At 44.6% G+C, this 19,336-nt stretch overlaps 1 protein-coding gene across 1 annotated transcript in view; it reads left to right on the top strand.

Annotated features, from left to right (window-relative positions):
• The first annotated feature begins 498 nt into the window (after window positions 1-498).
• Window positions 499-19,336, top strand: part of tmem120aa (transmembrane protein 120Aa) — a 31,701-nt gene continuing 12,863 nt past the window's right edge. The window contains exons 1-6 of the mRNA XM_048612635.1: window positions 499-713; window positions 8,980-9,098; window positions 12,198-12,314; window positions 13,276-13,335; window positions 13,428-13,523; window positions 18,482-18,571. Of these exons, the coding sequence (XP_048468592.1) occupies window positions 651-713; window positions 8,980-9,098; window positions 12,198-12,314; window positions 13,276-13,335; window positions 13,428-13,523; window positions 18,482-18,571 (545 nt within the window). The 5' untranslated portion in view covers window positions 499-650. The remainder of the gene's footprint in view (window positions 714-8,979; window positions 9,099-12,197; window positions 12,315-13,275; window positions 13,336-13,427; window positions 13,524-18,481; window positions 18,572-19,336) is intronic.

Below are 19,336 nucleotides of genomic sequence, written 5' to 3' on the forward strand. Positions count from 1 at the left end.
CTTGTCTACAGCCCTATGCTTGAGTACACATGACAATGAAATCTAATTCTAATTCTAATTTGCGAACTCTTATGTTTTGTTCACCAGTTTCTTATCTATTTATGTGCTTTCTGCGGATTTAGCACTCATGCCTTAAAGTCCGCCCTTTGAAGAGCTTTGAGATGTACTGAGGTCGTCCAGTAGCTGTAAAAACGCAAGGGCTTCTTTGATTTCCCTTGCCGGAGGGCCCTCCCATACTGGCCGGGGTGGGGTGGTGGGGAGAGGAACAACCACTGGTTGGGGAAGTTGTTTTGGGGGCGGGGGGGGGGGGATAAGGGGAAGACGCTGCTATCGGCTCGCAGCCCGGCCTGAAAACTGCTACAGTCAGGGCCCGCCGCCGATTGGCTGTAGGGGCAGGGGGCGGTGCCAGGGCCATTGTCCTAATCGCCGGCCCATTGGGTGGAACACAAAGAAGGCGGGGTCTGAGCCGGACCCCGCGGCACTGATTGGCCGGGCCCGGCCTCACCCGGAAGCGCGCTGCTGGTTTGAGGGTGCGCTCCGGTAAAAGAGAACAGAAGGAGGCGGTGTAACCGGAGCCTGGCGGTGCGGTGGGGTGGGGGGAAGCTGGCAGCTGCAGCCCGGCTCGGGGGAAAGGCAGACAGGAGAGCAACATGTCTTTCCAGGAGTGCTGGGAGGAGTGGGAGGCCCTGGACAAAGATTATCAGCTGTTACAGGTAGTGGTGATCGTGCGGCCGGCCTTACCAGCTTTCCCTTCCCATTCCGCCGCTGCTGTCAGGTCCCTGCCCCTGCCCCAACCTGCAGCCCCAGTCCCAACCCTCCCTGTCCATCATTGGTGTATCTCTGGGCCCAGGAGCCACCAACTCCTTCCTGATTGCCCGGCCCGGCTGTCAGTCAGAGATCCTGCCGATTTGCCACAGATTGCACGCTGTCCGGACAGCGAGCAAACGGGAGAGAGTTATCCCGTGTGCAAATGCAACGTGTCCCTCTCCTTTAGGGAGAAAGGAGTCCTCTGATTAACCACCTCTTCCTGTTCTCAATGTGTTTGTTGTTTCACCCCATCTGCGCATTTCAGGTCTAGTCCCTCCCCTCCCCAGGACTGAACAGTCCTATTGCAAAATTACACTGTCACCGGGATCTCGACTTTTACTGTGCTTAATTACTTGAAAGCTGTTAAGTGTCGTTGCAGAACTGGTTTAAATCTTCATACTTATTTTGTTTGATTGCTGGTGTATTTCTGTGGTGTTGACTAGATAAGATTGGTTGGGAGTGGATGGTTTGGAGTGAGTGACCATAATGTAAACGATATTCCAAGTGTCAGATAAAATATCTCTTTATATACGGGGACAATCTACAGATGTAAGGAAGCAAGAAGGATTCTTATCATTGCTGTAGCAGAGTGAAACTCGTTAAGACGCAGATCTGAAAGTAATGACAATCTGTCTGATTTTTTTTTTCTTAAACATCTCATCCGTACTGTGAAATGCAGTTGTTACTTATGCAAATCTGGCAAACATTTAGAGTTCAACATTCGACCCTTCAAATATCTATCAGCAAAATTAACACTGAATGTGTTCTTTGATATTTGTTGCGAAAAGAGTATGGGAAGGGCTACCAAACTATCTGATTCCAACGACCTATGGCATAAACTCACAACCCTGAGTAGACATCCAGCCTTGAATTGAGGTGACGGTGGTGGGCAGGTGGTACAAGTATCAAATATTTAAATACCCATTAGGTTACTCCCCTTAAGCTAATTAGTGCCATGACAAAATTAGAGTTAGAATAGCGATAGAATTTGTTCTCCAAACACATGAAACTGTTCAGCATAGGACCGAGTAGACATCTTAAAGAAAAGAATGATCAAGATTATGATTTGGAGGCCATTGTTGAATGGGCGGGGCCAGCTCAAGGCTTTTGGTGCCTTAGTGAACTGTGACTTTGGTGATGCCTACCATCACATTCAAATGTTCTGTGCCCCAGCTGATGTTATTACTGGACAAGGCAAAGCCCAGACCTCGTTTGATAGATCATGTTTTGTTTTCATGATTTTAACAAGATCTCTTGCTGAAACATAATCTGCAGGATATTATGCTTTCAACAATAAAACAAAGCTTATTAACCAAAAGAAATGAATATAAAATAAGTCATTTATTTATGTAAATTACAAATTGAAAGATTGTGATTGATTGCTTTTATTGTCATGTGTATCGAAATACCGTGGAAAGCTCGGTTTACAAGCGGTACAAGCAGATCACAGCAAGCAAATGATGTAAAATCAAAAAGACTTAAAGGCATACAGGTTACATTGATTTATAACCACATGGTAAAAAGATAATCCCATTAATCTCAAAACACCATTTTACACGTTCATCAAAATAACCTTATACAATACCCATTAAGGCACCTTGTATGGTGCTCACACCACAGAAAAATATCTTTTCCTAACACCTTACTAGGCTTAAGGTAACTATGCCAATAATTCCACAGAGGCTAGTATCCCATCACCAAGTCACCCTTTATTTACACTGAACAGTACTTGACACTGATCTGGCTTCCTTGGAGGCCGCTCTGAGTGAACAGAACCTCTGATGACCTGTTTATATCTGTCAGCCAAAGCTCCCTGATTGGATCAGATTAACAGCCATAATCAGGGAACTCATATTCTGTGATGTCCACCTGGCTGACCTCACTCCAATCACTACATCCCTCCCCCCTCTGAGTCCAGTTATGTAGGCCGGTTCATTTTCTTGTAACCTCACCTGGGGCGTTTTCACACTGGGGCCAGTTCCTCTAACTCAGCTTTGGAAAAAGGCAGCGTGTACCAAACTGTATGCTGCTTCTTGCATCCAGAGCATCTCAGAAGAAATCCATCCTCTTCTTCAGGTGCCAAAGGTTTTGAGGCTGCGACATCCACCATGTCCATCTCAGACTCTGAGGTTTCTTTGACGCTAGACGAAGGGGGAGAACCTACAGATTCCAACAACCTTCCCAGCTGTTTGAAGGGGCTGGAAATGTTTTGTTCCTGCCCCATTTGGGAGTTTTCAGCTTTCATATGGTCCACATGCTTGTTCAGGGCTGCCTCACTTACTCGAACCTTGTACGTCATAGGACCTGACCTCGCGTTACCCATGCAGGGCCATTCCTGTGGTTTGGGCACTGAACTTCGTCCCCTGAAGTAAACTGTCTCTCTGGTTTAGAGGACCCCTGTGTCTGGCATTGGTGTTCCTGATGCAGTTTTGCCACCACCCCACCCAAGGTCTGGGAAGATCAGGTTTAACCTGGTGTGGAATCTTCTCCCCGTTAGCAACTCTGCTGGAGCTATCGTTGTAGTTGCTTAAGGAGTGGTCCAATAATTAAATAGGAACTGGGACAGTTTGGTATCGAGTGAGGTTGTACATTTTTTTTGAAGCCTGCCTTCAAACTTTGGACTGCTCAGACCACCAGACCATTGGACAATGGATGGTATGGAGCTGTCTTTAAATGTCAAATTCCATTCAACTTTGGAAAATACTCCAAATTCCCTGGCTGGTAAATGATGGCCCGTTGTCCATGACCAACACTTTTGGGAGTCTGTGTATTGCGAAAGATGTTCACAGCTTTACTATTGTCATCCCCATGTTTGAAGAATGAACTTTATGCACATCCAACCACTTTGAGTGGGCATCCACAACGTCTAAAAACAGGGAGCTCATGGAAGGAGTGGTATAGTTAACATGTAATCAAGCCCAGGGTTTACCCAGCCATTCCCAGGAATGTGAAGGAGCTGCTGGCGATAATTTTTGTCCTTGTTGACACTCTGGGCACTGCCCACCAATACATCCAATCCTGGCCACCAGACATAACTTCTTGCCAACATCTTCATTTTGGATACCTGTGGATGACCCTGGTGGAGTTCAGCCGGTATGTGGTGATGACCTTTTCTCAGGACAATCAATCTTACTTCCCCATAATAATATGCCATACTCTACTGTGATCTGGTCTCGCTGGGTCCAGAAAGGTTTCATTTCTGGTTGTGAAATATTTCCCTCTCTCACCGCCGGCTGTTTTGGTTTTGCCAGGATTGAATCTTTTTGTGTCCGCAGTCTGATTATTGTGAGCAGTGACAAGAATGGGGTCTAGAAAGTTTAAAATCAGAGTGGACTGTTCCAGTGGTAGCACCACCGGTGGTGTATCTGCCAGTGGGAGCTGGCTCAATGCGTTCGCACTTATCACTTGGCCTCCCGGACTTGTAATCGTATGCATTGAGAATAAGGGCCCACTGCTCAATTTGACCTGAACGTATGGATGGCACTACCTTGTCCTGTTTAAGTAGCCCTGGCAGGGGTTCGTGGTCTGTTACTATTGTAAATTTACATCTGTAAATGTATTGTTGGAACTTTGTCACACCAAAGATGACCGCCAAACCTTCCTTCTCTATCTGGGCTTATCTCCGTTCAGCATCATCCAAAGTCCAGGAAGCGTATGCGACAGGACGCTCCTCTCCATTGGGCCACCAGTGAGCCAACGCTACTCCGATACCATACGGGGAGGCATCGCATGTCAGCACAACCTCTCACTTCGGATTGTAGGGGGCCAGCACCTTAGATGACGATGGCTGCTTCTTCACTCCCCTAAAAGCTAAATCTTGGCTACGCGACCGTTTACAAGGATGACCCTCTTTCAATTGCAAATGTAAGGGTGCCAGGATAGAGGCCAGGTTACGTATGGATTTTCTGTAATAATTCACCGACCCGAGGAAAGACCTAAGCTTTGTTATAGATGTGGGAGCCAGGACACCTTTCATTGCCCTCACTTTATCTTCCAACGGGTGTAACCTGGTCTTGTCACCTCTGTAGCCCAAATAGGTCACTTGGGGTGCCTGGAATACACATTTTTCCCTCCTAAGGCCTACCACCACCTTGGAGAAATGTTTAAGCACTACATCCACATTCTCTAAATGTTCTTTATTGGTCTTCCTGGTTGTTAGCACATCAGCCAAATAAATGGCGACCTGGGGTAGACCTTATAAAATGTTCTCCGTTGTCCTGCTGAAAAATTGCACAGGCTGATGATACCCCGGAAGGCAGTCTCATATATTGGTAGGAACTCGTATGGGTATTAATTCTAGCATACCTCTGGGAATCCTTATCTTACCATAATTGCAGGTGTGCATGGCTCATGTCCAGCTTCATGAAGGACAGTCTCCCCTGCCAGCTTTGCATATAAATCCTCTATCTGAGGGATTGGATAATTGTCCAGCTGTGAGAAGCAGTTTACCGTTTGTATGAAATCCCCACAAAGGCGGACTGAGCCGTCAGGCTTCACAATCGGTACACTCGTTCTGCAAACTGGACTGGTTTGATGGTTCCTTCGCTTTCCAGTCCCCTGATTTCTGCCTCTATTTTTGAACATAAGGCAAATGGCACCGGGTGGGCCTTGCAGAATCATGGAATTGCTTTCTGGTCAACATGCAAGGTGGCTTTGGCTCCTTTTGATAGTCCCTAGACCTTCCTGAAAAACATCCGGGTATTTAATTAGGACCAAAAGGCCATAAGACATAGGAGCAGAAATAAGGCCATTCAGCCCATCGAGTCTGTTCTGCCTTTCAATCATGGCTGATAAGTTTCTCAATCCCATTCTCCCTCTTTCTCCCTGTAACCCTTAGTTCCTTTGACAATCAAGAACCGACCTATCTGAGGAAGGGTCACCAGACCCGAAATGTTAACTCTGTTTTCTCCTTCACTGATGCTGCCAGACCTGCTGAGCTTTTCCAGCAACTTTGTTTTTGTTCCTGATTTACAGCAGCCGCAGTTCTTTTGGTTTTTACCTATCTATCTCCGTCTTAAATATATTCAATGACCTGGCCTCTATAGATTCCATAGATTCACCACTCTGTGGTTGAAGAAGTTCCTCCTTATCTCTGTTCTAAAAGATCTTGTCTTTGCTCTAAGGCTGTGCCCTCGGTTCCTAGTCTCTCCTACCATTGGAAATGTCTTCCCAACATCCACTCTGTCCAGGCCATTCAGTATTCTGTAAGTTTCAATTAGATCCCCCCTCATCCTTCTAAACTCCATCAAGTATAGACCCAAAGTCCTCAAACATTCCTCATATGTTAAGCTTTTCATTCCTGGGACCATTCTTGTGAACCTCCTCTGAACATGCTCTGGGGCCAGTACATCTTTCCTGAGATATGGGGCCCAAAACTGCGCACAATACTCCAAATGTGGCCTGACCAGAGCCTTATAGAGCCTCCGAAGTACATCCCTGCTTTTACGTTCAAGCCATCTGAAAATAAATGCCAAAGTTGCATTTGCCTTCCTAACTGCTGACTCAACCTGCAAGTTTACCTTGAGAGAATCCTGGACTAGAACTCCCAAGTCTCTTTGCACTTCAGACTTCTGAATTTTCTCCCCATTTCGAAAATAGTCCATGCTTTTATTCTTCTTACCAAAGTGCATGACCTCGCACTTTCCCACATTGTACTCCATCTGCCACTTCTTTGTCCATTCTCCTAACCTGTCCAAATCCTTCTGCAGCCTCGCCACCTCCTCAATACTATCTGTCCTTCCACCTATCTTTGTATCATCTGCAAACTTAGCCAGATTTAATTTCATTTCTTACTAATAAGGCAAAACCACACCATCTGCCCACCTGCCTATCTTTTCGATTAGATGTATATCCTTGAATATTCAGCTCCCAATCCTGATCCCCTTGCAGCCATGTCTCTGTGATGCCTACCACGTCATATCTACCAATTTCGATCTGCACCTCAGGCAGCCATTGCCTAACCGAAAAATGTCGAGTCAATCAAATTGAATCTTTCTCACTCAATTTTGCCCCATCAATTTTGGGCCCGAGCCTTTTACCACAGTCAGTGGTAACTGAGCCAGCTGCTTCTCATAAGAGACCGGAACAGAAGTTGTACCATTAATCTGTAAAGGTTCCCTGGAGTAGATTCTCAGTCTAGTCAAGGTCTTGTGCAAACCTAAGGGTTGGAGTCCAGAGTGAATTTTGGTAAAGACTGGCTCTGTAATCAGTGATACAGCCACTCCAGTATCGACCTTCATTAGTACTGGGTAACTGTTTAACCAGGCATTAGTTTTAGTTCTGATTTGGATGGTGCTGAGCAATTTAACTGTTCCAGATGTAGGTGGACTTTCCAGGGTGTGTATTCTCCAGGATACTGGCCTATGAGTTCTCTTACTCAGTTTGGGCCAACTGGGACTCTTGCTGCTTTGAGTCTGCATTCCGACAGCAACTACAATGGCTTGCCAGCCAGGATCCTCAAGAAAATTTTAACTATTTGGCCAAGGCTTGGCTTTGTTTTGGGGTTTTGCAGTGGGCTGACCTAGAGTCCCTCTGTTTCGGATATGTCCTGAGTGAGGCTCTGCAATTACCTTCACTCATGTGGTGTTCCCCAAGCTCAGTCGGCCTGGCAAGGGGGTCCTCTTCCGTCAGAACACCCTGTAACTCATAAGCTCCACTTGCCACATTTTCTAACGATAAAGCCAGTTGTAGTGCCCGTTTTGAAGTCCAGTTGGGTTTCAGCCAACAGGTGCTTCTGCATGGTCACATCACTAATCCCATATACCCCCGATGATTTTATAAACCTCTATAAGGTCACCCCTCAGCCTCCGATGCTCTGGGAGTAAAAGCCCCAGCTTATTCAGCCTCTCCCTATACCCTAAACCCTCCAACCCTGGCAACATCCTTGTAAATCTTTTCTGCACCCTTTCAAATTTAACAACATCATTGTTAAAGTCAAAGATGCTGAAGCATCAATATTCCAAATGTCCTGTCTGTATCCCTGAAACCACTCAAACATTATCTGCACTGTTCCCCTCTGATATTAAGCCTATTGGCTTTATTTCATTGGCTTTGAAGTGCTTTGGGATGTCCTGAGGATTTGAAAGACACTATACAAATGCAAGTTCCTTTTGGATTCCATTTTTTCTTTCTCTCCTTTTCTCGCACCATTTCTCCTTCCCTGAACTGGGAAAGAAAATTCAACGTGGCTTCATCTTGTTCTCTCCCCTGTTGAAAGATCTAGTTTTATGGTTGGTACTAGTCTGAGCCGTGGATTTAGTTGCTGTCTGGTCTGGGTGTGTCACTGCGGGGGACCAAAAAAGCTGAGAGTTTGCAGATCTTGTGCATTTGAACAAAATCCAACAACAGTGTGCATTTATATAGCACTTGCAATAAGCTGAAATATCCCGAGTGAAGCATTTTCAAACACAAAGCGACATAAAGAAATATTAGGATCAGTGACCAAGATGTTAGCCAACAACATAGGTTTTAAGGAATGTCAAAAGGAGGAGAGTGAGGTGGGTATGTTTAAGGAGGTACTTCCAGAGCTAGGGACCTGGGCATTTGATGATCTCCACTGATAAGATGAATCATAGAACAGAATGGAATCCCTGCAGTTTGGAAGCAGGCCATTCAGCCCATCGAGCCCACACAGTCCAAAGAGCATCCCACCCAGACCTACTCCTTTAGCCTATCCCTGTATCCTTGCATTTCCCATGACTAACCCATCTAACCTGCACATCTCTGGACACTATGGGCAATTTAGCATAGCCAGTCCACCTAACCTGCGCATCTTTGGACTGTGGGAGTAAACCCACGCAGACACGGGGAGAATTGTAAACTCCACACAGACGGTTGCCCAAGGGTGGAATTGAACCTGTGTCTCTGGTTTTGTGAGGCAGCAGTGCTAAACACTGAGCCACCATGCCATCCCCTTTGGGCTGAATTTTCATCCTCCGGCCGGATTGTGAGAGTGAATATACTCCTAATCAATCCAGTCTCGCCTCATACATCAGTCATGCCATGCCAGGAATCAATTAGGAATTAGAGGAGCATAGAAAACATGAAGGTTTGTAAGCATGTTCAGCCTCTGTAATAATTACTAATCTCCAGGTCAAAGTGAAGTTGAGTGCATCCTGAAATTTCTACATTTGATTCCACATAGTATTTAACTTTCTCTGGTCTCTTCTCCAGGAAACACACAAACACTACAAGCAGCAGTTGGAAGAGGTGATCAAACTTCAGAATGCCTGCCTCAGTTCCATCGAACGACAGAAGAAGAAATACAAGGAACTCTCCAAAAGTCTTGAACAGTAAATATTACTTTCTATAGACCAGGCTGTTGAATTTGGTTCTGAAGTGTTTGCACTCTGTAAACGTATTCAAACTGTAATATTGAATTCTTTATCCGATGGGGCAAAAGGGAGAGAAGGAAAAATAAAAGCAAAAATGAATAAATACAAAAAGTGCTGAGAATACTCAGCAGGTTGGGAAGCCACCGTGGAGACAGAAATTAATGTTTCAGGTTGATGACCGTTCATTGGGATTGGGAAAAGTTAGAAACAAGTTTAAAGCAAGTGAAAGGGTTGGCCAGGGGGAATAACGGAAGGGAAGGTATGTGGAATACAGAGAGGTTAAATGATGACAGGATTGCTGGGGCAAGATTGAGGGGGAGTAATCGCAGGGCAAGGAAAGAAACAAAAGGTGTGGCGCGAGATGGTGTGAATGGCAGAATAGACTGACTTCTGAATGTAAGACCAAAACCTGCAGAAGAAGGAGCCAGCAGAAAGAACTTACAGTTTGTAGTTTGCAGTTTGGAATCATTTGTTCTAATGTAGGAAATCAGAGCAGGCAGCTCCGTCGTTGTTTGAGGAATAAACCATGGTCAGGCCAGTGCAAGGCCTTTGGAATTACTTTTTTAATCATCCCTGGGATGTGAGTGACACTGGCTGGCCTGCATTTGTTGTCCCTCTCTAACAGCCCTGTTGAGGTTGTGCTTAGCAGTTTTCTCGAATTACTGCAATTATTGGATGTAGGGACATCACCCACAGTGCTGGATTCTAGGATTTTTACCCAGCGATGGTGAAGGAATGGTGATAGATTTCTACTTTAGCATGGTGTGTGACTTGATGGTATTGCCATATATCTGCTGCTCTTGTCCCTCTTGATGGTAGAGGCTGCAGGTTTTGGAAGGTGCTGTTGCAGGAGGCTTGAGAATTGCTGCATTGCATTTTGTCGGTGGTACACACTGCTGCCAACATATCAGTCGTGATGGGATTGTGAGATATTGTATTATGATTCTATTTGCCAACTCACTCACAAGCACATTATGTTTACTATACCGCATTTCCATTTACTCATTCATAAAACTGCATTGAACAAAATTAATATCCCTTCCAACCCATTACTGCTTCTTTACACCTTTTAATTCTTATCGACTCCATATTGCAAGCAGCGTTTATACCTGTTTCTTTATCGAAGGCTACTCCTGAATAAGTGTTAATACTGTAACCTACTCAGAATAATGCCATCCCCATCATCATGTCTCTATAACTCACTTAAAACTATGGAAAGATTATAATATTAATCAGCCCTTAGCAACTGCCTCTCGGGACCTAAATAGGTTGCAGAATATCTAACAGTTTCCTCCACAAGTATGTAGTTTTTAAATACATATTAAATAGGGCTACTACCCCTTTAAAGAAACTTACTATAAAAACAGCGCTTCCATGAAACTGCATGAATGAATGTGTACGAACTACCAAAACCGACAATTGTAAATAAAATCTCACAACCCAGTTGCAGGAGATCAGTTTAATATCTCTATACTTTTATTTAGTACACATTTAATTTTTCACGTATTTAGAAGATATAGGTCTAGTATTTTTACTAACGTTACTAACTTTAAAGACAAAAGGACTAACCCCTGTTACTTATGCAAGTTCAGACCAGACAGACCGTCTAATCCCATCAGGAGGAACACCCAGCATTTAGCAAGTGCTTAAACAAACTCCTGCTTCCCCAGGACAGATGTCACACAAACCTGTGTACAATAGATACAACTACATGACACCATAGTGCTAATGTTTCAATGTATGTGAAAAATGTGTATAAAGAGATTACTGTAAACCTGTACTTTGGATTTCATTACCGCCTTGAACTGTGCCACTGTGGATGCTCAATAAAGAGGTTTTTTTCGCCACTCACCCATCTCAGTCATTATTGAACATGATCCCACAGGATTGAACGTTTAAAGTGATGGGTGGGGTGCTGATCAAATGGGCTGCTTTGTCCTGGTTGGTGGTGAACTTCTTGAGTGTTGTTGGAGCTGCACCCATCAGGCAAGTGGGGAATATTCCATCACACTCCTGACTTGTGTCTTGTTAATTGTAGGCAGATTTTGGGAAGTCAGGAGGTGAGTTACTCATTGCAGAATTCCTACCATCTGACCTGCTGGTAGAATTGCTGTATTAACTGGTCCAGTTCAGTTTGTGGTCAGTGGCAGCTCCCAGGATGTCGATGGACAAGTCGAGTTATAGAGTCCTAGAGCTAAGCAGCACAGAAATAGACCCTTCGATTCAACTCGTCCATGCTGATCAGACATTCCAATCTGACTTAGTCCCATTTGTCAGCATTTGGCCCATATCCCTCTAAAGCCTTCCTGTTCATATACTCATCCAGGTGCCTTTTAAATGTTGTCATTGTACCAGCCTCCACCACTTCCTCTGGCACCCCCTGTGTGAAAAAGTTACCCCTCAGGTCCATTTTAAATCTTTTCCCTCTCACTGTAAACCTATGCCCTCTGATTTTGGACAACCCCATAGTAGGAAAAAGACCCTGCTTATTCACCTTATCCATGCCCCTCATGATTTTATAAACATCTATAAGGTCATCCCTCAGCCTCCAACATTCCAGGAGGAAAAATCCCCCAGTCTATTCAGCCTCTCCCTATAGCTGAAACCCTCCAGGCTCAGCAATGTCCTTGTATATCTTTTCTGCACCCTCAAGTTTAACAACATCTTTGCTATAGCAGGGAGACCAGAGTTGAATGCAGTATTCCAAAAGTGGCCTAACCAATGTCCCATACACCTGCAACATGACCTCCCAACTCCTATACTCAATAGCTTGACCAATAAAGGCAGGCGTGCCAAACACCTTCATCATTACCCTGTCTACCTGAGACTCCACTTTCAAGGAACAATGCAGCTGCACCCCTAGGTCCCTTTGTTTGGCAACACTCCCCAGGGCCCTACAATTGAGAGGTGAAATGTTGGTATTGACCATTTATTCAGGCCTGGAATGCGGGCTTGAATCTTTGTTGACTCAGCAGTGAGAGGGAGCCGGCTGAGTGAAGTTTGTTTGCTCCTACAGTTCGGTGATGTTACATCCTGATCTGGTTTCTCCCCTCCTAGATGTCAGTTGCCAGAGAGCGAAGAGCAGTGGAGAGACATTGGTTTCATCCAGGGACTGATGAAGGAAAGACAAAACATCTTCTTTGAAATGGAAGCTTTCCTCCCAAAAAAAAATGGGTAAGTGCTTCGAGTGACCCTGTCTACTTAAATCCTTTGAGTGCTAAAGCAGCTTCGTTTGTAAAAGATTGACTTGGCTGTGCCTATTCATGCGCATGTTCAAATACTAGGCTTTTGATAGATCGGGAATCTCTTCTTTAAAGCAAATTATAAAGCAAGTTCTAGCTTGTCGCCAGTGTCGTTCATCAATGGCCATTAATATGTAGTTTTTCCACGTGTATTATTTAGAGAGTCATATAGCATGGAAACAGACTCTTGGGTCATTTTCCTTGGGCAATTTCCTAGCGGAGTTTTAATTATTCCTACATTTAATGGTTGAAGGCTCGATATTTTGTCAGCGTAAAAGATTCTCCGGCACAAGACCTAGGAACAGAACGAGGCCCAACCCCACTGCCCCTCCTTGTGTCCTTTGATTCCTCAAGAGACTGACAATGTATCTGTTCCAGCCTTAAGTACATTCACTGATGGAGCATCCACAATTATCTGGGTTAGAGACTTCCAAACATTCACAATCCTCTGACTGAGGCCATTCCTCCTCCCGTCTGTCCAAAAGGATTGACCCACATTGTCGGACTGTCTCTTCCCACCCCAAACCGATGTTTGCTGCTCAGCAGAAACCATTTCTGTGTCTAACCCCACTGAGCCCTTTCAGAATCTTTCAATGAGATCACCTCTCATTCTTCCCAACTCCAGAGAATATTGGTCCAATTTAATCTCACCACAGGACCTTCCAGGGACAAATCTGGTAAACCTTTTGCTGAACTGCTGTGAAGCCAGTTGGGTTGAGTGGTGTCTACTCAGCTGCTCGAGCAGCTACATTTATTGGTGTGCATCTTGCAAGCATTTTACTCACACATTGGTTTGAAAGCTGACACAATTGACACAATTTGTTGCCCTTAAATGGGCCTTGATTTGTGCTCGAACCTCAGGAAGGACAATGATTCTCCTCCTTCTGTTACAGGCTGTACTTGAGTCTGGTTCTGGGAAATGTCAATGTGACCCTGCTCAGCAAACAGGCCAAGTAAGTATTGACTGGGCCCCCTCCTGGACTCTGATGGGTAGAGTTCTCCTTAAGTCTTCCATGTGACCTTGTCCATTTTCTCCGTACTGCAGGTTTGCCTACAAGGATGAATATGAGAAATTCAAGCTATGTCTTACCATCATCCTCCTCCTCATCTCCTTCAGCTGCAGATTCTTGTTAAACTCCAGGTGAGAAGTTGGTTGGTAAATGCAGTAACAGTACGACTGGGAGAGTGGCCCCTTCTCAATACCCCTCCTCCCTAGCCCCTGGGCAGGTAACAGATATGCTCCATTCGGTACAGAGGACGATAGCCCCAACAGGATACCTTATCTGAGGCCAGTGCCATTGGAGAGGTCAGGAGTGTATCTGATTTTCCAGATACCTTAGCGTGCTCACTGACATTTGACATTTTGACCAGACCATGGGGAGGCAATGGCCTAGTGGTATTATCGATAGACTTTTAATCTAGAAACTTGGCTAATGTTCTGGAGACCCAGGTTCGAATCCTGCCACGGCAGATGATGGAATTTAGATTCAATAAAGAATCTGGAATTGAGTTTAATGATGACCGTGAAACCATTGTCGATTGTCGGGGAAAAACAAAACCATGTGGTTCACTAATGTCCTTCAGGGAAGGAAATCTGCCATCCTTACCTGGTCTGGCTTATATTTGACTCAGGCCCACAGCAATGTGGTTGACAGTTAACTGCCATATGGGCTAGCCAGTGACGCCCACATCCCATGAGTGAATTTAAAACAAAAGACTTTTGACAACTAGCTCCTGACAAGAAACACTAAGAAATTTTTCATATTTCTATGATATTGGAGCACTTGCATACACTTTCAGTCGACAGCAGCTTTGGTTGGTGTACAAGTCCCGTAGGTGCCAACTGAGGGTCATAGGTTCAAGTCCCACTACAGCAACCTAAGGCATATAAGCCAAGTTCACCACTCCAGCGCAGCACTGAGGGAGTGCTGCGCTGCTGGAGGCAATGCCTTTTGGATGAAGCATTAGACCGAGTCCTTCAGGTGGACATTAAAAGTCCCACAGCACTACTTTGAAGAAGAGTTTCACCCGGTCTCCAGATATTTTTCTTTCATTTTTGTCTCTGAACCAACATCGCTGGTTATTCTCACATTGCTGTGTATGGGACCTGGCTGTCTGCAAATTGGTTGCTGCATTTCCTTTGTTATCCAGTACATTAATTGTCTCTTAAGTGTGTGTTATGATGTCTTCAGGTTGTGATCAATATGGCAGAAATGCATTTTCTTTCTGAATGGGGGTTTACCTGTTGGTGAGATTAGAATTGATGATTGGAAATGATTTATGGGCTGGAATCAGTTTGAGTTTCTCTGCTAGAGCTAGAAGTGCCAAATGATGATCCATCTCAGGTATACCTGAAGATGAGGTGTCAACCTGGTGAAGCCACCAAACAGGACTATTTGCACGCCATACAGCGAAAGCAGCAAGTGATAGACAGAGCTAAGCAATCCCACAACTAACAGATCAGATCTAAGCTCTGCAGTCCTGCCACATCCACTTGTGAATGGTGGTGGACAATTAAACAACTCACTGGAGGAGGAGGCTCCACAAATATCCCCATCCTCAATGATGGAAGAGACCAGCATATCAGTGCAAAAGATAAGACTGAAGCATTCGCAGCAATCTTCAGCCAGAAATGCCAAGTGGACGATCCACCGTGACTTCCTCCAGTGGTCCCCAGCATTACAGATACCAGTCTTCAGCCAATTGGACTCGCTCCACGTGATATCAAGAAATGGTTGGAGACACTGGATACTGCAAAGGCTATGGGCCCTGACAACATTCCGGCAATAGTACTGAAGTACTGTGCTCCAGTACTTGCTGCTTCCCTAGCCAAACTGTTCTAGTACAGTTACAACACTGGTATCTACCCGACAATGTGGAAAATTGCCCAATTATGTCCTGTACACAAAAAGCAAGACAAATCTAACCCGGCCAATTACCGCCCCATCAGTCTACTCTCAATCACCAGTAAAGTGATGGAAGGTGTCATCAACAAGCAGCACCTGCTCAGAAATAACCTGCTCAGTGACGCCCAGTTTGGGTTCTGCCAGGTCCACTCAGCTCCTGACCTCATTACAGCCTTGGTTCAAACATGGACAAAAGAGCTAAATCCCAGAGGTGAGGTGAAAGTGACCGCCCTTAACATTAAAGCTGCATTTGACCAAATGAGGTATCGAGGAGCTCGAGCAAAACTGGAATCAATAGGTATTGGGGGAAAGCCAGAAGTCATACCTGGCACATAGTTTGATGGTTGTGGTTGTTGGAGGTCAGCCATCGCAGCTCCAGGACATCTCTGCAGGAGTTCCTCAGGATAGTGGCCTAGGCCCAACCATCTTCAGCTGCTTCATCAATGACCTTCCATCCGTCATAAGGTCAGAAGTGGGGTTGTTGGCTGATGATTGCACAACGTTCAGCACCGTCTGTGACTCCTCAGATACTGAAGCAGTCTGTGTTCAAACGCAACAAGATCTGGACAATATCCAGGCTTGGGCTGACAATTGGTGAGTGACATTCGTGCCACACAAATACCAGGCAATGACCATCACCAATAAGAGACAATCTAACCACCACCCCTTAACATTCAATGGTGTTACCATCATTGAATCCCCCACTATCAAAATCCTCGGGGTTACCATTGACCAGAAACTGAATGGGACTCATAGAGTCATAGAGGTATACAGCAAGGAAATACACCCTTTGGTCCAAAGCATCCATGCCGACCAGATATCCAACATAAATCTAGTCCTGTTTGTCAGGATTTGGCGCATATCCCTCTTAACCATTCTTATTCATATACCCTCCGGATGCCTTTTAAATGTTGTAATTGTAAAAGTGGACAAAAAAGGGTAATACATGCTTTGAGGCACAGGGCAGCGATAGAACATTTTGACTACGTTGTATCGGTGTATTACTGAGGAGGATGATCCTGACAAAATATCGGTAGAAGTGGAGATGGTAATGATGGGTAGAAAATTGACAGGCAGGACATACCGGTAAATCGCCTGGTCAAGATGGCTTGTATCTCCATTTCCTGAGAATGTGGGAGTAGGACTTGTTGTTGCAATCTTCCCTGAAAGTACAGGAGATGGGCCAGAGGATTGGATAGCGACAAACGCTCAAGAAAGAGTATCAGAACATTGCTAACTACTACAAATCCAGTCATTTTAACATCGATGTTGGACTGAGGTTTGGAAGCAATAATCAGATAAAAGTATCAGGCATTTGGAGAAGTGAGTTTCTTAAGGAAAGCTAGTGCAGGTTAGTCCTTGGTTAATCTACTGTTTTTGCTGAAATAACAGAGAAAGTTGATGAAGAGAATGCAATGGATATTGTCTGAATTGATTTTAAGAAAACATTTAGACAAAGGCTGGTGATAAAACTGATAAGGGGACCCATGGCAGCTGGTTTAAACCCTGTTGAAAGAAAACAAATGGGTCAGTTTGTAGACAGGAGGATGGTAGACACTGGTGTTCCTCAAGGGTCAGTGCTAGGACCACTACGTTCTACACAAGTGATTTGGATATTGCAATACAAGGTCAAATCTCCAATGATACCAAATATAGAGGTGTGTCAGACAGTGAAGATGATACCAGTTGGTTACAGTGGGACGTGAATGGGCTAGTAGTTGGACAGACAAGCAGCTAATGGATTTTAGTACAGAAAGGTACAAGGTGATTTTGGTAGAAGGAATAGACCGAAGGAATAGACTCAGTGGCAGAGTTTGAAATCGTGTACAGAAACAGCAGGGTCCGGGGGTTGATGTATGTTGTCCTTTTGAGGGTGGGAGGACATTATTGAGAGTGCAGTGAGAAAAGGGCATTGGAGTTTTGGGCTCCCTAAAGGGATTGAGACCAACAGCAAACATGTTGTGCTGAGCCTTTCTGAAGCAGTGCTGGGCCACAGTTAGAGCGTTGAGTCCAGTTCTGGACACCACACTGTGGGGAGGATGTGTGAGGCTGCTCGAGGGGTTATAGGGGAGATTTACCTGCCCAATCCCAGGGTTAAAGGAATTTAACCGCAAAGTTAGGTTTGAAAAATTGGAAATGTTCACCTCGGAACGAAAGAGAATGAGGGGACCTCTCACAGAGGTGTACAAGGTCATAACAAGTTCAGAAAGTCTAGATCAGTAAAAGAATTTAATGCTACAGAGTTCAGGTAACACAGAATTAATCATAGCATGCCTACAGTGTAGATAGAGGCTGTTCGGCCCATTAAGTATCCACCAACCCTCTGAAGAACATCCCACCCAGACCCATCCCCCTACCCTATCCCTGTAATCCTGCATTCCTCATGGCTAACCCACCTAGCCTGCACATCTTTGAACTAATTCATGTTTTGGGGGGTGGGGATGTGATTTTAAAAGAGGAACCTTTCCCTGCAGCACGTTGTAACAATTGGGGTTGGGATGCCCTTGAGGGGGAGGTGCAGGTGAAAACCGTCACTGGTTTCAGAAGGAAAATGGCTGGTCCCTGGAGGAATAAAACATGCAGCAGCTCCAGGGATGGAGTGAGGGGAATGGGACTGACTGGATTGCTCTGGAGAAAGTCAGTGTGCTGAAAGGCCTGCTCTCACATTATGACACGTGTTATTTGAAAGGTACCTAAGAATTGAAACTTTGGGAATTTGTTTTTATTTTGCCTTCCCATTTCATTGATACTGAGACCAATTATAGCACCAGTTCTATTTGCTGAAACTGAGCTTTGCTAATTTATAGACCAGGGGTCAAAACTACTATCTTCCTGGCAGAGCTACTCTGTGAGTAAACCTGCAGGGCTATTGAGATAGGCCTGTTATCTACTGTACAAAGTACTTGCGCACCATTTCTCTACCAGGGGTTTAGTACAAGTTTAGATTATATTCTGATATGCAGTACAGCAGTATGATAAAACAAAGAACTGTCGATGCCAGAAATCTAACAAAACCAGAAAATACGGCAGGAAGGCAGCATCTGTGGAGAGAAAGGAAGTCAGTATGATTCACACTGTGAGTGCCTGTTAACCTTTCAGTTAGAATAAGCGTGTTTGACATTGAATTTGTTGGTAATTCCAATGTTTTGAGTAGGTTGTTAAACATCTTTCGCCTGTGTTTGTTCTTGTGCAGGGTGGTAGATTCTGTGTTCAACTTCCTTTTGGTGTGGTACTACTGTACACTTACAATTCGAGAGAGCATCCTCATCAACAATGGATCCAGGTAAGAGGTCGGTCTCTGGAAAACTCAGCAAAGTTATCTCACTCCTTGGGTGACCATGATGTAGTGGTCATTATCACTGGACTAGCAATCCAGAGACCCAGGCTAAATGCTCAGTGAATATTGGTTTAAATCACACAACAGCAACAGAATTTAAATCCATTAATCAATGGAATTGAAAGCTAGTCTTTGTAATGGTGATTATCACTATAGTAAAACGTCATCTGATTTTCTAATGTCCTTTAGGGAAGGAAATCTGCTATCCTTACCCGTAATGGTCTACGTATATCTCTAGACCCACTGCAATGTGGTCAACTATTAACTGCTCTCAAAGGACATTTCAGGTTATGCGACAAGTTCTGTCCTTGCGTGTGACATCCCACGGACTTTAAATAAAAGCACCAAAGAAAATATTTGCTCTTTAAAAAATCTCTTTCTAACTTTTAGATTTCTAGTTTATCAATGTTGCTGAGTACCTCTGAGTTATCCCTCTGGCTTTTTTCCTAAGCGCATTAGCTTTCTTTAACTCCTTTATAATGTGTAATCCTTATAACTGATGAAATCAAGACCTATTACAGTGTCTCTTCAAACTTACTCTTTCTTTGCACTTTAGAATACTGTACCATTTGAAAAGCACTCTTGTCACTGCCTGATTGTACAGTCATAGTTATACAGCATGGAAACAGATCCTTTGGTCCAACCAGTCCATGCCGAACATAATCCCAAACTAAACTAGTCCCAGAGATAGTAGGAACTGCAGATGCTGGA

The sequence above is a fragment of the Rhincodon typus genome, chromosome 26 (genome assembly GCF_021869965.1).
Source record: "Rhincodon typus isolate 14 chromosome 26, sRhiTyp1.1, whole genome shotgun sequence".
NCBI lineage: Eukaryota > Metazoa > Chordata > Chondrichthyes > Orectolobiformes > Rhincodontidae > Rhincodon > Rhincodon typus.